Genomic DNA, 19,457 nt, shown 5'->3' with positions numbered 1-19,457 from the left:
TATGTTGGATATGTTTTATATCCATAGTGTTGATATTCTAAGATATATTTGTTTAAATAAAATAGGCTGCTACGGCCTTTTATACTCCAATATCGGTGTGGTCTGAATTATTGGGGTAAGGGTTTATAGTGGTGGCAGAAGGGCATGTTAATTACATCTGTTATCCTACAGTCATGGCTAATTACCGTAAATCAGCTGCAAGCTTTAAACACATCTCATAAAATCATGCAGAAGCAAATAAATTAAACGCATATGCTGTGCTTCCAAATACTAAATAGACTACACACTATACAAATGTGATAAACAAAGTGTGTATATATATATATATACAGTGGGGCAAAAAAGTATTTAGTCAGCCACCAATTGTGCAAGTTCTCCCACTTAAAAAGATGAGAGAGGCCTGTAATTGTCATCATAGGTATACCTCAACTATGAGAGACAAAATGTGGAAACAAATCCAGACAATCACATTGTTTGATTTGGAAAGAATTTATTTGCAAATTATGGTGGAAAAATAAGTATTTTGTCAATATCAAAAGTTCATCCCAATACTTTGTTATATATCCTTTGTTGGCAATGACAGCGGTCAAACGTTTTCTGTAAGTCTTCACAAGGTTGTCACACACTGTTGCTGGTATGTTGGCCCATTCCTTCATGCAGATCTCCTCTAGAGCAGTGATGTTTTGGGGCTGTCGCTGGGCAACACGGACTTTCAACTCCCTCCAAAGGTTTTCTATGGGGTTGAGATCTGGAGACTGGCTAGGCCACTCCAGGACCTTGAAATGCTTCCTACGAAGCCACTTCTTCGTTGCCCGGGTGGTGTGTTTGGGATCATTATCATGCTGAAAGACCCAGCCACGTTTCATCTTCAATGCCCTTGCTGATGGGAGGAGGTTTTCACTCAAAATCTCACGATACATGGCCCCATTCATTCTTTCATGTACACGGATCAGTTGTCCTGTTCCCTTTGCAGAGATACAGCCCCAAAGCATGATGTTGCCACCCCCATGCTTCACAGTAGGTATGGTGTTCTTTGGTTGCAACTCAGCATTCTCTCTCCTCCAAACACAAGTTGTGTTTCTACCAAACAGTTCTACTTTGGTTTCATCTGACCATATGACATTCACCCAATCCTCTTCAGGATCATCCAAATGCTCTCTAGCAAACCTCAGATGGGCCCGGACATGTACTGGCTTAAGCAGGGGGAAACGTCTGGCACTGCAGGATCTGAGTCCCTGGCGGCGTAGTGTGTTACTGATGGTAGCCTTTGTTACGTTGGTCCCAGCTCTCTGCAGGTCATTAACTAGGTCCCCCCGTGTGGTTCTGGGATTTTTGCTCACCGTTCTTGTGATCATTTTGACCCCACGGAGTGAGATCTTGCGTGGAGCCCCGGATTGAGGGAGATTATCAGTGGTCTTGTATGTTTTCCATTTTCTAATTATTGCTCCCACAGTTGATTTCTTCACACCAAGCTGCTTGCCTATTGCAGATTCAGTCTTCCCAGCCTGGTGCAGGTCTACAATTTTGTTTCTGGTGTCCTTCGACAGCTCTTTGGTCTTCACCATAGTGGAGATTGGAGTGTGACTGTTTGAGGTTGTGGACAGGTGTCTTTTATACTGATAACAAGTTCAAACAGGTGCCATTAATACAGGTAATGAGTGGAGGACAGAGGAGCCTCTTAAAGAAGAAGATACAGGTCTGTGAGAGCCAGAAATCTTGCTTGTTTGTAGGTGACCAAATACTTATTTTCCACCATAATTTTCAAACAAATTCTTTCAAAAATCAGACAATGTGATTGTCTGGATTTGTTTCTACTTTTTGTCTCTCATCTTTTTAAGTGGGAGATCTTGCACAATTGGTGGCTAACTAAATACTTTTTTTGCCCCACTGTATGTGAAAGTCATACAGTGGTATAAATCAATCTAACGACTGTAGAAAGTGACAATAGTGTAACAAAATACATATATATATATATATATATATATATATATATATATATATATATATATATATATATATATATATATATATATATATATATATGTAATACATATATATAAATAAATAAATGAAGTGCTTCTGTGCATACAAGTGGTTCACAGTTGTACCACTTCTAATGCCACGTACACACGATCGCACATTCCGACAACAAAATCCATGTTTTTTTTCCGACGGATGTTGGCTCAAACTTGTCTTGCATACACACGGTCACACAAATCTTGTCAGAAATTCCGAACGTCAAGAACACATACGACGAGCCGAGAAAAATGAAGTTCAAAAGCGAGTGCGGCTCTTCTGCTTGATTCCGAGCATGCGTGGAACTTTGTGCATCGGAATTGTGTACATACGATCGGAATTTACGACAACAGATTTTGTTGTCGGAAAATTTGAGATCCAGGTCTCAAATTTTGTTTGTCGGAAATTCCGACGGAGCCTACACACGGTCAGAATTTCTGTCAACAAGGTCCCATCGAACATTTCTCGTCGGAAAATCCGACCATGTGTACGCAGCATAACTGTGTCCAAAGGATCATATACAAAGATCCCACTACTGAGTTAAACATAAATCAGAGTGCTCCTGTGCATATACGTGACATCCAGCTGTATCAGTTTAAGTGTGCTTAAAGTCCATGCGATTCTGAAACTGCTAAGTAGGTGATCCAAAGCATGCCGTGGTGTCCTCACTCTGGTGCTCCCCTTAGGTATTGAATGCTCACCTCAGAGCGTGTGACTTTGCAATTAAGTGCAGTCAATACATGCCTATGAACCACCTCTGAGCTCTTGCAGTTATACCGGAATCCTGGACACGTCAGTGATCACCTCGGTAAGTATGTAGAATAAAGACTCGATGGTGTAATAAAGTTTAAACAAATTATTTAATCAATGCAAAACCCCCATCTGGCATACTCACATTGATCAGGTTCGCTAGTGCACCACTCTACATCAAGCGAAAACGGGTAAAAATACCGGATTGGTTTTGGGATGGTATGTACTTCCTCCTTAGCAGATCACCTGCCTAACGTGCCGTCCTGTCCCCTCCCCAAAGCGTGTCGATACCGGGATTCTGTATCTTCTTCAGGGGGAATTCTGATTGGACGGTCGATCTGTCAATTTATATAGAGCGTCCATGGCCATTTTTTGTAGCTTAAGGACACTCTAGTGCTGAATCATTATGTTCAATGAGTATACCACATAGAACTCTGCTACCAGGATGCATCTACTGGCATTAGCGGTACACATTCATCTCCTATCTACTCCGTTATGCCTGAGCTCTATGGTGTCCTGATTGACCCACCCGAGCTGCCACAAATTTGGTAGTAAACATCACCGGGTGATGTTGACCATGCCCCCCTAAAATGTCACAGTCCCAGCATGCCCAGGGACTGTGACGGCATAAGGGGGCGGGGTCTCCGCCTATATAAGTCACATCGGAGCTCTCAGAGAGCATTCCAGCCGGAGAGACCGTCGTGTCAACATGAGAAGAAGAAAAGAAGAGAAGAAGCCCAGAAGTCCGGGCCTCCGCTGGCAAAAGAGCAGCATGAAGACAGCGGAGGGGCCGGCAGAAGAACTGCAACACCGGGAGAAGAGGCCAGAGGGAGCGGAGAAGAACCAACCGGACGCCTGGAGAAGAGGAATCGGAGGGACCCCCGAAGTCGGAAGAAGACCCCCCGGAGCTGTCTAATAAATTACTTCAAAAACTTGTGTAGTGTGTTTTTATTATTGACATTTTTTCCCTAGGTAAATGGGTAGGGGTACCATGTACCCCATACTCATTCACATAGGGTGGGGGTCCGGGATCTGGGGGCCCTCTTATTAAAGGGGGCTCCTGGATTCCGATAAGCCCCCCGCCCACAGACCCACAGAAGAGGCCCTTGTTCTCATCAACATGGGGACAAGGTGCTTTGTGGTGGGGGGGGCCCGTAGGGCGCCCCCTCCCCCAAAGCACCCACCCCCCATGGTGAGGGCATGCGGCCTGGTACGGTTCAGGAGGGGGGGCGCTCGCTCGTCCCCACCCCCTTTCCTGACTGGCCGGGCTGCATGCTCGGATCGGGGTCTGGTATGGATTCTAGGGGGGACCCCACGCCATTTTTTTGGCATAGGGGGTATCCTTTAAAATCCATACCAGACTTAAGGGCCTGGTATGCCCCGCGACGGGGCTTGCAAGGTGTCAATCTCGCATAAAAGCGGCGAGATTCACTTCCTTTTCTAGTCCCGTCATACCCGAGTCACGTTCAAAATGAACTGACTTGTCTGTGTGTGGGCAAGTCCGTTCATTCTGAAAGTCCGCCGTAACTCCGGCGAAAGTCCGTCGGAAAGACGGGCGGACCTAGCCTGCCGGAAAAGTCCGGTCGTGTGTAGGCAAGTCCGTCCGTTCAGGTAGTCCGCCGGAAAGTCCGGCCGAAAGACTGTCGGACCAAGTCTGCTGGAAAGTCCGATCGTGTGTACGCGGCATTAGTGTAGCATTGCCTATAGGGTTGGCAGGGTTTTTCATCAGCAGGAATGTGGGGAATGCAGTTCCAGCAACTCCAACACTGATGTATGCAATGGCAAGGGGTGCTGAGGTGTGCTGCAGGGTCTATTGATGCTGGCTGCTGAGGGATTTATTGTAGCTGGAGGGGATCCATTTTTTCAGGGGAGGTCTATTGTTGCTGGTGGTGGATCTATTGTTGCTGAGGATGGGTCTTATGCTGTTGAGGGGTCAGTAGTTGCTGGGAGAGATCTACTGTTGAGGGATGGGGTCTATTTTTGCTGGCTGTTGGAGGGTCTATTAATGCTGGCTGTGAGGAAATTTGTTGTTGCTGCCGGGGTCCATTTTTGCTGGGGTGGTATCTTATTGTGGGTGGTCCATTGTTGATGGAGGACCTATTGTTGCTGGCTGCAGGGGATCCATTTGACAGATTTTCTTGTTGTCATTAACATATTCCATACAAATTATTTAGCACTACAAAATGATACTTGGTTCCGTATTCTCTAAAAGAGGCAGTACAGGGAGATGTGTAGGTGAAGGAACCATAGAACGAAGCTCGGAGGTGGGTAGGGGTGGAGTCAAAGGGGCGACTCAGAAATTGGAGGGTTCCTATTCTCTGAGAAAAAAAAAGCCCTGTCTATAGCATTACCTGTTCCTATAAGCCAAGCAGGCCTAGCCTACCGGTACATGGCTGCCTAGGGGAATGCTATGTCCCCTGGTCCAGAGGCACAGAACGCTGAACAAAGGGCGAACAAAAGAGTTTTTGTGGTTTGACTCATTCGACAACTGAATTTTTGCACCGGCTAAAAAATGTGGATGTGGCAGCATTTCAGTATAGTTATAAGCTATATATAGGTGTATAAATGCTTCTTTTACAGGTGTGGTAAGGGGGTGCCATTTTCTCCAACAAATCTGTCCCATTATGAGCCCAATTTATTCATAAGAATAAAATCACAGACATAATCAGTAACTATTTTGCCTTTAATGATAATGTCAATACAAAAAGTAGGATAATGCCAGACTATCAAAATTGATCAGACAGAAATTTTTAGAAATGGCTTTAAACAATTAAATGTAACAAAAGACTTTGGTGAGAAAAGATGGAAGTCCACGAAGGATACAGGTTGGAGTATACAGGTCATGTGACCAGACAATAAAAACTGTCTGAAATTTTGTGGCAAGCTCCTTAAAGCAGAACTTCACCAAAAAAAGGGGAAGTTCCTCTCACCTGCCTCCACACTCTATCTTTTTATACTTTGGTTTTGATAAGTAACCGCTTCCTTGGATCCCCACCCCCTCCCCCAACTTCCCTCCGCAGTCTTCTGGGATATGTCAAAAGTCCCAGAAGCCTGCAGGACCATTCACTAAGCACAGCGTGGCTCACACATACCCAATGGAAATCCAGCTGTGCAGCCAAAGGCAGTCACAGCAGGCTTTCCAAAGTAAACATGCCGGTGCCGGGGACTAAAAGAGCTGGCTTAGGTGAGGACAGCACTGGATCCCTGGACAGGTAAGTGTCCTATTATTAAAAGTCAGCAGCTACAGTATTTGTAGTATTTGTTTGGGTCTGTCACAGTTTATTCACACTAGAAAAAAAAACAGGACAGGGGCTTTTGGAGGGGACAGGGTATCCTCTTGCCTACTTTATATGGGCCCTGGCATTTGAGGGAGCTACGACCATTCAGGAAGATGTCCTGTTACATAAGGTAAGATGACATGTTATAACTACATTTAACAATCATGAAAGCCATGATGGTCTCTGCCAACTTGAAACTCAGTGAGAGGGTGGATGTGAAAAGAAGCTGGTTAATGAAATTTTGACAGCCCTGGGTCTTCTTGAATACTGGGGTAGTGGTGCCAGACTGTCTGGGGTGGAGAATTCCTTTGACTGCTAGTCATACTGATACGACTTGTCTAGGGGCCTAGCTGTTAATATAGTTTAATTAGATCCCTGTTAGCTGTTAATTTGATTATTGTTTGATTAGATCGCTGTTAACTGTTAATTGGATTGCTGTTTGAAGTTTGCGTTGTTCATGTGGTGACTGCCCCTATATTTGAAGTGTATAAAAACCTGTATTTCTGTTCAATAAACGGTTATTCCTTTGGTTTTTACCCCAACATCTTTCCGTGTATGATGCTTGGGGTAAAGGGCTGGTATTAGCTATTACTCTGCTGAAAAGGGTTTGGAAGGCAGGAGACACCATTTGGCAGAGGCACCCAGGCAAGGTGCCAGGCGGTCCGTCACATTCCCTAAATAGTAAACTCATTCCATCTGACTTTGGTATCGCTCACAGATAGAGGAGCGGTGAAAAAAAAGGTACAAAACTGGTTATGCAAATAAAGGAGATGCAGCAACATTCCAGGAAGATTCCAGAACCCATCAGGAGAAGTCTTCTGTCTTCTCGGTTCCTCCAGACGTCTCCTCTTACAGGCCGAACACTTTGGGGTCCACAGAGGATTTCAGCAGCTCGTTCCCGGCTCTGACAAACTCACCCAGAGAGGAACCTGAGGACACATTAAATACCACTTTTATTTATTCCAGGCTCCATGTAATGGTTGGTAAACTAACAATCTGATTTAAACCCTTCAGCATTTACTGATGTTTTCACCCAGACCAGAGCAATCTGACAATTCAGCAATGAAGCAATGGACTCAGTATTAGTTATACTGACGTAATATGTAGAACATTGCAAGGCTTTCCTTAGTAGTATTTTCTTCTGAGAATTATTTAAAACCCAACTCCAGGAAGATATTAAAATCTCAACTCATGCAGTCCTGTAGAACACCTGTGCATGCGTTGAATGCAGGAGGCCAGGGGCACATATGCGCCCATCAGTTAAACTGATGAGGGAAGAGGGCAGGGTTCTGCAGCGTTCTTGCCTAGGTAATAAAGAAGAGTATTGCACTGCCATACAAAAAGGATAGAAACCTTTTAAAAAAGTGTGTTCAATTGTGGAGGATGGGGGAGTCAGGTGAAAATAAGCTGTTTTTATAGGGTAAAGGGTGATGTTTAATCTCTGGCCAATAAACAGGCTTGGGAAGCCTGCTGTGCATGCTGGGAGAGATATTAAATATCTGAGACTCTTACATGGTCTTCCCTTCAGGGTTTCATCCTCAGATCATGTTGATGTAACATCAGTCTTGTTTTTAGGCCTTGGAGCCTAAGTATGAGGAGTGCTGTGGGGATCTTCTCCCTGGGAGGCCTCCCTGAAGATATTGACTGCAATGGGGTGCTACAAGAGCCTAGAGGAAAAAGATTCAGCTGCCCCGAACATTGAGGGAAAGACTTCTAAGAAGGGAAGAAACACAGGACCCTTCCCTGTGCTGCCCTGTCTTGAACCTCCAAGTCTGAGTTACCACATGAACCTCAGATGTCAAGGAACCATCTTAAAGATTCAGTGTCCAGCCAACATAGTCCAGTGGGACCAATAAAGCTAGAGAGACGAGCAAGAAGACCAGAGACTGGGAGAAAGCATGCAGTTCTGTCCTCCCTTTACTATCCTTCCCTACTTTTCAAGCACATGTGCAATACATGTTCAAAGCCCAAAACAAAGTGATTGGCACCCCTCATTCTAACTAAGCTGAGGACAAGAACTGGAGAGGAATGGGCCTGGGACATTTATCACCAAGTAAGGGGGTCTATGACATTCAAAATTTAGCTATTGTGGCTAACTCTTGTGGCCAAGGGTTAAAGTCACTCAAAGATTACAATCATGTAATTGTAGGAGCCAATCAGAATTTGCTGCATGGAAATCATAACGGTAAGAGGTGGATTCTCATTGGCCGGTAAGGTTAATGCAGTTTACACTCAAATCTTTTCCAGCACTTACCTGCTTTAGCCCTGACCCAGGAGATGGCCTTCATTCCCAGCAGCTCCCACTCGTCTCTCTGATCTAGATAGTTGGTGTGGAGCCAGATCACTGCCAGGACCGTCACCCACACCGACCCCTCCACGTTCTGCAAAGAAGGGAAGGATGAGATCAAAAAAGTTTTATACTTTTTTTTTTAGGCTTTACTCTGTGGCCAAGTCAGGGCTGTCTTTAATATTGATTGGACCTTGGGCATAAATTTTCTTGCCCCCCCCCCATGCAATTTCACTCTCCACCTGCTCTGAGACATACAATAAATATCAGCTGATTGGTTGCTAGTGGTTACAGTTCATCATCTACTCACTGCAGTGGGGCATGATATACATATGAATGCCGCCTTTATTTACATATCAATGCCGCCAGCCTCAGTTATTTACATAAAAATGCTGCTGCTATTTACATATGAATGCTGTCACTATTTACATATGAATGACGGTTATTTACATGTAAATACAGGGTCTGCAGGTGAGTCATCTGTACACAACAATAGGGCAGAGCTGGGCAGCATTAGTAGCAGCACTTCACACTGAGATATCGGGACACAGCACAGGACTAAAACTTCAAGGGACAAGGGAATTTAAACTGGGGTAGTTGGCAAGTATGAGGCAGCTGCTTTGGGCCCCACAACAATGACAGGGCCCAGGGCAGCTGGCCCTTTTGCCCTGCCTTAAAGACGGCCCTGGGCCAAGTGACTGCACAGTCTTTCTTTCTGTCCCTCTTTCTCCCTTGTGGTGGGCATTTCTCAGCTTGCAGCCATCTGAATGATGTAACACAAAACGGGGACATTTTAAAAGTGAGGTTCCTGCTCAGAGCTGCTGACAATCAACAAAGCAAGATTGTGAAAGGGTCAGGATGGCAAAGCTGACTAAGGGAGCTACAGGCATGCCGTATGTCAACAACGGTGTTTTATATTTCCATGCAACAAATTTGGGGACATAAACTGACCTCGCCTGCAATGATCTTCTTCAGCGTTTCTTTCCTTTCCTGTAGTGATTGACCAACTATCACCTGTGGCAAAAAAAAAAAACACGTACACATTTTTTTAAAATGAGCAATCAGCTAGAAAATTACTTAGAACCTCCTAACAGTCTCTACTTTATGAAAGCAGGGGCCCTGGAGAATAAAATGGTGGCTGCTGCAATTTTTGTGATACACGATAAAAGTGTCCGATCTGTCCGCCATAATGTCGCAATCACGATAAAAATGATAAAAATCGCTGATCGCGGCCATTACTAGTAAAAAAAAAATATTAATAAAAATGCCATAAAACTATCCCCTATTTTGTAGATGCTATAACTTTTGCGCAAACCAATCAATAAATGCTTATTGCGATTTTTTTACCAAAAATATGTAGAAGAATACATATCGGCCTAAACTTAGGGAAATTTTTTTTTTATATATATTTTTTGGGGGATATTTATTATAACATAAAGTAAAAAATAATGCATTTTTCTCAAAATTGTCGCTAGTTTTTTTGTTTATAGTGCAAAAAATAAAAACCGCAGAGGTGATCAAATACCACCAAAAGAAAGCTCTATTTGTGGGAAAAAAAGACGTCATTTTTGTTTTGGGAGCCATGTCGCACGACCGCGCAATTGTCAGTTAAAGCGACGCAGTGCCGAATCGCAAAAAGTGCTCTGGTCTTTGGCCAGACAAATGGTCCGGGGCTGAAGCAGTTACAAACCAAACAAATCCGTTTGTTGGGTAATATTTAACATCTCATTGTGATGGTGGTCACGTGGCGAAAGTTCATGTTGAACAGGGATCTCATGTTCGTATATTAACCCGACATGTTTCGCCTTATGGCTTCATCAGGGGATATACAAATCATTTTTACCCATGTTTTTTGGTAAAATATAAGAGATGCAGTTAGGTTGAGTGAACAGATAGCCAACATGTCAATACTCAATTGTTTGTGAAATAGTGAAAAACGACTGTAAATAAAAGCTTTATTGGTGATACTTTTAGCATTTAGAGGTTATCAGTTTAGTACCTTTAAGAGGGGGTGGGCTCCCTTCAGTCCACTTGCCCTACACCTATACATCAGAATGCATGTGCTTCCATTGTGGAGTCTCCCATAAGCTAGAGGTAGGACCACAGATACCGGGGGGGCCATGACGAGGCTCTGTGGCTTACGCATGTATTTGCAAATGTGTGCAGACTAAACCCCTGTTTAAACGCATACTGTTAGAAAGGTTGATTCGGTTGTCAGCGGGCTGGCGGGTGAGTAAAGCTTGGATCCTTGGATTTATCCTTGGTCTTGTTTATATCAATTTAGTTAACCATGAATTATGGCTCTAGAATTATTGCTCTCATTCCACGATAGCTCACATGTATGGCGTAATTGCTGTTTATATATACACTCCCCGGCCACTCTATTAGGTTACACCTTGCTATTACCGGGTTGGACTGCCTTTTTCCTTCAGAAGTGCCTTCATTCTGCCTGGCATAGATACAACACGTTGTTGGAAACGTTCCTCGGAGATTTTGCTCCACAGTGACACGATAGCATCACGCAGTTGCTACAGATTTGTCCGCTGCACATCCAGGATGGGAATCTCCCGTTCCACCACATCCCAAAGGTGCTCTATTGGATGAGATCCGGTGACTGTGGAGGCCATTGGAGTACAGTGAGCTCATTGTCCAGTGGTGAGATGATTGGAGCTTTGTGACATGGTGCATTATCCTGCTGGAAGGTGCCATCAGAAGATGGGCACACTGTAGTCATAAAGGGATGGGCATGGTCAGCAACAACAATACTCAGGTAGGCCGTGGCATTTAAACAATGCTCATTTGGTACTAAGGGGCCCAAAGTGTGCCAAGAGAATATCCCCCCCACCATTACACCACCAGCCTGAACCGGTGATACAAGGCAGGATGGATCCATGCTTTCATGTTGTTTACACCAAATTCTGACCCTGAATGTTGCAGCTGAAATTGAGACTCATCAGACCAGGCAATGTTTTTCCAATCTTCTATTGTCCAATTTTAGTGAACCTGTGTGAATTCTCTGTTTCCTGTTCTTAGCTGACAGGAGTGGCACCTGGTGTGGTCTTCTGCTACTGTAACGCATCTGCTTCAAGGTTCGATGTGTTGTGCGTTAAGAGATGGTATTCTGTATACCTTGGGTGCAATGAGTGGTTATTTGAGTTACTGATGCCTTTCTATCATCTGGAACCAGTCTGCCCATTGTTCTGACATCAACGAGGCATTTTCCTCCACACAACTGCCGCTCACTGGATATTTTCTCCGTTTCCCACCATTCTCTGTAAACCTGAGAGATGGTTGTGTGTGAAAATCCCAGTAGATCAGCAGTTTTTGAAATACTCAGACCAGCCTGTCTGGCACCAACAACCTGTAATGTCTTTATCCCTCCACTGGAGGCTCCAACATTTCTCCTGCAATATTCTTATCTTTCCACTGGGAGCTCTGATATCTCTACAAACTTTGTCGCAGATTGATGATGTCACAACGACATCACCCGGCCCCTCCTCTTGTCCCTACTTAAACAGCCAACGCCATTTGCTTGACGTTCGTGCTAAGAACCTGATGCCAGGTAAAGATCTCCAACAAAAGACTGCCGTCATCTCTCTCTCTATTGGGTCGGACAGAGCCCCGACTATCATCTCTCTTTTGGGCCAGACAGAGCCCCTACTATCATCTCTCTTTTGGGCCAGACAGAGCCCCTACTATCATCTCTCTTTTGGGCCAGACAGAGCCCCTACTATCATCTCTCTTTTGGGCCAGACAGAGCACCGACTATCATCTCTCTTTTGGGCCAGACAGAGCCCCGACTATCATCTCTCTTTTGGGCCAGACAGAGCACCGACTATCATCTCTCTTTTGGGCCAGACAGAGCCCCGACTATCATCTCTCTTTTGGGCGGGACAGAGCCCCGAATATCATCTCTCTTTTAGGCCGGACAGAGCCCCGACTATCATCTCTCTTTTAGGCCGGACAGAGCCCCAACTATCATCTCTCTTTTAGGCCGGACAGAGCCCCGACTATCATCTCTCTTTTAGGCCGGACAGGGGCCCGACTATCATCTCTCTTTTGGGCCGGACAGAGCCCCGACTATCATCTCTCCTTTGGGCCGGACAGAGCCCCGACTATCATCTCTCTTTTGGGCCAGACAGAGCTCTGACTATCATCTCTCTTTTAGGCCAGACAGAGCCCCAACTATCATCTCTCTTTTAGGCCGGACAGAGCCCCAACTATCATCTCTCTTTTAGGCCGGACAGAGCCCCGACTATCATCTCTCTTTTGGGCCAGACAGAGCTCTGACTATCATCTCACTTTTGGGCCAGTCAGAGCCCCGACTATCATCTCACTTTTGGGCCGGTCAGAGCCCCAACTATCATCTCACTTTTGGGCCGGTCAGAGCCCGACTATCATCTCACTTTTGGGCCGGATAGAGCCCCGTCTTTCACCTCACTTTTGGGCCAGATAGAGCTCCGTCTTCCACATCACTTTTGGCCTGGATAGAGCCCCATCTTCCACCTCACTTTTGGGCCGGATAGAGCCCAGTCTTCCACCTAACTTTTGGGCCGGATAGAGCCCAGTCTTCCACCTCACTTTTGGGCCGAATAGAGCCCAGTCTTCCACCTCACTTTTGGGCCGGATAGAGCCCCGTCTTCCACCTCACTTTTGGGCCAGACAGAGCCCCTCCAACTTCCACTTGTTGGGCCAGACAGAGCCCCTTCCTCTCTAGTAGTCAGAGACTCTCCTCTGCCCTACCCACAGCTTACTTTGCCCGCAGAAAACCTTACCTGTTCCTTTCCACATAGGAGACCAGTACATCTCTCAAGAAGCCACTGGGTGACCCCATCTCCAGGAATCCACCCACTGCAAGTATCTTTACATTTCCTATAAACTTTATTCCTGTGTAGTGCTACTAAGCTTAAGTTGCCTCTGAAGCCCCTTTATTTTTTTAGTGGGGGGCCAACCCTTCGTCGCTACTGGCTGTAGACCCACCTTGGTTACTTTTGCTGAACAGCCAATCGCCAGCTGAAAAAAAATAACACCAAGCTCATGGCGGCAGTTATGTGAGCTTACGAAAATCCATGGTTCCATTCAAGACTTACCCTTCTACATGAACAACCCAGCAGCTGGCCAATATAGTCCTTCTCCAATCTCCATGCAAAATATGAAAGAATGCATTAGCCGCACCCCACTCTTCACTCCTCTTACCCTATTTATTAATAGTCAATAAGTAGACTGCATACAACAATGTCTCAATCCAAGAAACAACCTTACTGACGCATTTCACCACTCCTGGCTTGCTCATAAGAATAGGGGAAGGACTTCTCTTATCCTTGTGAGCAAGCCAGGAGTGGTGAAACACGTCAAGGAAGGGGTTGGTTCTCTGGTGGAGACATTCTTGTTTGCAGTCAACTTATTGATTATTAAAGCGGGGGTTCACCCACACCGCCAAAAAAAAAAAAATTAAAAGCCAGCAGCTACAAATACTGCAGCTGCTGACTTTTAATACATTGCCACTTACCTGTCCCGGCGTCCAGCGATGTCGGCAGGGGACGCCGAGAACCCGCTCGATTCTCGGCAGCTGCCGCTGCCATCCTAGGTGAGGGAATCAGGAAGTGAAGCGTTGCGGCTTCACTTCCCGGTTCCCTACTGCGCATGCGCGAGTCGCGCTGCGCGTCCCTAGTGGTCCCCGCTCTCTCCTGGGAGCTGTGTGTTCCCAGCAGACAGCGCGGTCGGGACGGGAAGAGGCATAGACTCCCATGGGAGTCTATGCCGGAAGTGGGAGCAAATACCTGTCTTTGACAGGTATCTGCACCCCCCTCCCCCCTGAAAGGTGCCAAATGTGACACCGGAGGGGGGGGAGGGTTCCGAAGAGCGGAAGTTCCATTTTTGTGTGGAACTCCGCTTTAATAATTGCAATAAGAAGAGTTATGGGTGAAGTGCGGCTTATACAGTAATTTACATTTTTACAGCTATGAGCTTGTTTTAACAACTTCCAGTTCAGGACATTTATAACAGCTCAAGAATGTAAAGTGGTTAACCATTTCAGACTGACACACAGCACCAGAGAATGCCACGCTGCTGGACGCCATACTGGGAGGGTCATCAGGTGTTTCATAGGAATTTACTAAAGGCAAACTTTACAAGGTAATGTAATAAACCACCAATATATACACTGATCATTGGTGTGTGCAGCCTATTGCATTAGAGTGTGCACCCCAGAGTACAAACACACATGCGTGTATATCAGTACAGCAGTGGATGGTGTCAGTAGAGCAGAGACTGGTATCAGTAGGGCAGTGGACAGTGTCAGTAGTTATTTTTTTTTCTACTTTTTTTTAACTATTTTTTAATATTTTTTACAATATAAAAATTGGGATATTTATTATAGCAAAAAGTAAAAGATATTGTGTTTTTTCAAAATTGACGCTTTTTTTATTTATAGCGCAAAAAATAAAAACCACAGAGGTGATCAAATACATCCAAAAGAAAGCTCTATTTGTGGGGAAAAAATGTCATATGGGTACAGCGTTGCATGACCGCGCAATTGTCATTCAAATTGTTACAGCGCTGAAAGCTGAAAATTGGCCTGGGCAGGGAGGGGGTGAAAATGCCCGGTATTGAAGTGGTTAATGAAATATTTACCAGCCCCTTTCCCCCTCCTGAGAGGAGAGAAGTGAAGCAGGGGGAATTGGCACCACATGTGATTAGGGTGTGCCTAGGGCTGGTGCAAGGATTTTTGACACTCTAGGCGAAACCTCCGTTTGCCTGCCCCCCTGGCTCCACCCACTTTGCCCTGCCCATGTATACCCCACCTCACCAGCGCCCATCAAATGCAGCCTCACCAGCGCCCATCAAATGCAGCCTCACCAATGCCCATCAATGAATGTTTGCTTCCTTCCATTCATTTGGGAGTCGGGACACAGACACAGTCCTGTGCCTCTGACATTACAGTCAGGTGCATAAATATTGGGACATCAACACAATTCTAATATTTTTGGCTCTATACACCCCCACAATGGATTTGAAATGAAATGAAGAAGATGTGCTTTAACTGCAGACTTTCATCTTTGATTTGAGGGTATTTACATCCAAATCAGGTGAACGGTGTAGGAATTACAACAGTTTGTATATGTGCCTCCCACTTTTTAAGGGACCAAAAGTAATGGGAAAATTGGCTGCTCAGCTGTTCCATGGTCAGGTGTGTGTTATTCCCTCATTATTCCATTTACAAGGAGCAGATAAAAGGTCCAGAGTTCATTTCAAGTGTGCTATTTGCATTTGGAATCTTTTGCTGTCAACTCTCAATATGAGATCCAAAGAGCTGTCACTATCAGTGAAGCAAGCCATCATTAGGCTGAAAAAACAAAACAAACCCATCAGAGAGATAGCAAAAACATTAAGTGTGGCCAAATTAACTGTTTGGAACATCCTTAAAAAAGAAAGAACGCACCGGTGAGCTCAGCAACACCAAAAGACCCGGAAGACCACGGAAAACAACTGTGGTGGATGACCGAAGAATTCTTTCCCTGGTGAAGAAAACACCCTTCACAACAGTTGGCCAGATCAAGAACACTCTCCAGGAGGTAGGTGTATGTGTGTCAAAGTCAACAATCAAGAGAAGACTTCACCAGAGTGAATACAGAGGGTTCACCACAAGATGTAAACCATTGGTGAGCCTCAAAAACAGGAAGGCCTGATTAAAGTTTGCCAAACAACATCTAAAAAAGCCTTCACAATTCTGGAACAACATCCTATGGACAGATGAGACCAAGATCAACTTGTACCAGAGTGATGGGAAGAGAAGAGTATGGAGAAGGAAAGGAACTGCTCATGATCCAAAGCATACCACCTCATCAGTGAAGCATGGTGGTGGTTGTGTCATGGCGTGGGCATGTATGGCTGCCAATGGAACTGGTTCTCTTGTATTTATTGATGATGTGACTGCTGACAAAAGCAGCAGGATGAATTCTGAAGTGTTTCGGGCAATATTATCTGCTCATATTCAGCAAAGTGCTTCAGAACTTATTGGACGGCGCTTCACAGTGCAGATGGACAAAGACCCGAAGCATACTGCGAAAGCAACCAAAGAGTTTTTTAAGTGGAATGTTATGCAATGGCCAAGTCAATCACCTGACCTGAATCCGATTGAGCATGCATTTCACTTGCTGAAGACAAAACTGAAAGGAAAATGCCCCAAGAACAAGCAGTAACTGAAGACAATTGCAGTAGAGGCCTGACAGAGCATCACCAGGGATGAAACCCAGCGTCTGGTGATGTCTATGTGTTCCAGACTTCAGGCTGTAATTGGCTGCAAAGGATTTGCAACCAAGTATTAAAAAGTGAAAGTTTGATGGATGATTGTTAATCTGTCCCATTACTTTTGGTCCCTTAAAAAGTGGGATGCACATATACAAACTGTTGTAATTCCTACACCGTTCACCTGATTTGGATGTAAATACCCTCAGATTAAAGCTGAAAGTCTGCAGTTAAAGCACATCTTCTTCATTTCATCTTGTTCGTTTTATTTCAATCCATTGTGGTAGTGTATAGAGCCAAAAAAGATTAGAATTGTGTCGATGTCCCAATATTTATGGACCTGACTGTATGTGCGAACGGATCGGTGGCTGCCTGCTGATGCTTAGTTGCTTGCTGCAGAGAGAAGAGAGTAGGAACACCAGTGGCCGGACGCCCTAGGCAGCTGTGCGCCCTAGGCGGCTGCCTAGTTTGCCTAGTGGTAACACTGGCCCTGGGTGTGCCCAGGCACATCCGGCACACCCTGTGCCCATGCCTATAACAACAATGTACATTAAGGATTCGTTTTACAGTTAACATACACTTTATTATTTTCCATCATTGTTTTCTGACAGCCGTAGAATTACCTAGCGTGCAAATATGGTCAGTATCACCATACCTGGTCGGGGTTCCTGGTCTTTATGTCTGTCTCAGATATACCCAGGACAGCAGAGATCTCGGGGGTCAGGTTCCAGGATCCGTCCGCATTCTGCAGGGGGATCAGCCTCATTAAATCAAGAAACACCCCTCCGTCAGCAGGCTGGGGTGGTGTCTCCAAGCCTTTTTTTATGTTACCTATATATTTAAATAACAAATGTAAGATTAGATACATTTCATAAACAGTTAAACTATAACAAATCTAAAACAATAATTAAATATTTATTTTCAGTACATCACGGGACACAGAGCCATTAATTACCACATGGGTTATAGGACCACCTTCAGGTGATGGACACTGGCATAATCAAGACCGGAAGTCCCCCTCTATATAACCCCTCCCACATGGGGAGTACCTCAGTTTTTTCACCAGTGTCTAAGGTGTTGGTCACGGTTTACCTTATGCTCCCCAGAAGGGCCCTGCCACAGGGTCAGGGAGCTGTACAATCGGATCCATTCAAAAGGCCAAAAAAAGGCAAAAGTGGATGGTACCCGAGCCTCGATCCTGAAGAACAAGGTTTTGCCTGTAACACTTCTCCCAGTAGAGCTGGGATCCAGTGCCTTGGTCACATTGCTATACCACAGGTTGTTCTGGCAGGGCGCTCTACAGGTCCAAGGCAGTGGACCCTATTAATTAAAAGGGGACCCTGTCCTTTGAGGTCTGGCAAGACTACAAGCCCGCCGTGATGGGTGAAGATTGGGTCACTGTGCTAATTCCGGTAGTACCCTGCGGCGGGAATGGTAGGTTAAGAAGATCCTTTTGGACTTCTTTTAATGAATAGTTGATGTCTTGCCTGTATTCTCTCCTACCACTAGAGGGTGTGAAGTAGCATACCTGGTATCAGCATCCCATGCCTGCCTGGTTGAAGGTCTGTCAGCAGAGCTTGAGGAGGAGTTCTGCCTTCCCTCTCAGTTCATCAGCCATCTAAGGTGGGGGAGGGGGAGAGTTTGGTCCCACCAGCAGTTCCCCCCCCCAAGATCCTTGTGTGGATCGCCCCTTGCGCACGTGAAATGATTCTCTTATTTGAATAGACGCCACAGGGGCGGGGAGCGGCGCTGACAAGCGTGCACGTTTTTCGGCATGCGCGTTGCCCTACGATGCATGCGCGAAACCGGCATTTTTATAAATTTGAGCCGTGTGTGTGTACAGGTACGCGATGGAGAGACAGACACTATTCACAGGGCACGCAAGCGCTGGGTTGCTGGGGACAGGCATTTTCAAGACTCATCTGTTCAGCATCTGAGCTGTGGCAATTGATAGCGGCATAATAAGATTGCTAAGACTGAGCTCAGCAATAGATGCATAATAACTAGTACCTCTGCTTTGTGCTTAGGACTATGTATTCCATAAGGAGAGGGGCAAAAACAGAGAGAGGGGGTGCAAAAGCTCAGCGGTCAGGCTCGGGGAACCCTAGTCGCGCCTCCACGGTTCCTGCCTCCCCTGTAAGACCTGAAACGGTTGCCCAAGTCGAACCCTTGTCAGGCATTGTAGCTACCTCCAATACCCCAGCCTCTGCATATGTCACTAAAGATGACTTGGCTGCGGCTCTGGCTGGTTTGGAGGGTAAATTAGCCGGTTTGATCACGTCCACCTCCCAGTCTGGGAGAAAACGTGACAGGTCCCCTTCCCCTGCTTCTGGGCCATTGGCTGCAGATAAGGAGTGGGTAGAGGATTCAGATGTGCCTCTAGAGGACCCATTGGAAGGGCAGGAGGAGAGTTCCTCATTTGAGGATTCAGCCCCAGAGGAAGCCTCCACAACCACAGTCTCATAGGTTGTTAATTCAATCGCTCACTGAGACAGTACGTATTGGTTATAAATTGCCCTTGACAGAGTTGGCCAAGGCCCCCTTTTCCTCTCTGGGTTCTCTAAGGCCTCCTCAAGGGGCACATGCTTTTCCTATGCACCCGTTGCTGGAATAGCTTATTTATGCTGACTGAGAATACCCAGACAGACATTTTATTCCTCCTAAGAGATTTTCTCAAATTTATCCTATGGAGGAGAAGTTCACTAAAAAAAGTGTGCCAGCAGTAGACAATGCTGTTTCTTCCCTGAATAAAAATCTTACTTGTCCGGTCGACAATGTCCAAGTATTTAAAGACCCAGCGGATAAGAGGCTGGTGTCATTGCTTAAAGCCTCCTTTGCTATGGCCGGTGCAGTTGCACAGCCTGCGATAGCAGCTATTA

At 45.6% G+C, this 19,457-nt stretch overlaps 1 protein-coding gene across 1 annotated transcript in view; it reads right to left on the bottom strand.

Annotated features, from left to right (window-relative positions):
* Positions 1–5,430: 5,430 nt before the first annotated feature.
* The window catches only part of LOC141121594 (von Willebrand factor A domain-containing protein 5A-like), a 76,987-nt gene continuing 62,960 nt past the window's right edge, over positions 5,431–19,457 (bottom strand). The window contains exons 6-9 of the mRNA XM_073611245.1: positions 17,234–17,409; positions 9,283–9,345; positions 8,299–8,425; positions 5,431–6,973 (exon numbers count right to left, since the gene is read on the bottom strand). Coding sequence (XP_073467346.1) covers positions 6,894–6,973; positions 8,299–8,425; positions 9,283–9,345; positions 17,234–17,344 — 381 coding nt within the window. The 5' untranslated portion in view covers positions 17,345–17,409 and the 3' untranslated portion in view covers positions 5,431–6,893. The remainder of the gene's footprint in view (positions 6,974–8,298; positions 8,426–9,282; positions 9,346–17,233; positions 17,410–19,457) is intronic.

This window comes from Aquarana catesbeiana, linkage group LG01 (genome assembly GCF_042186555.1).
Source record: "Aquarana catesbeiana isolate 2022-GZ linkage group LG01, ASM4218655v1, whole genome shotgun sequence".
NCBI classification, from domain to species: Eukaryota; Metazoa; Chordata; class Amphibia; order Anura; family Ranidae; genus Aquarana; species Aquarana catesbeiana.
This window is presented reverse-complemented; position numbering and strand designations above follow the sequence as displayed.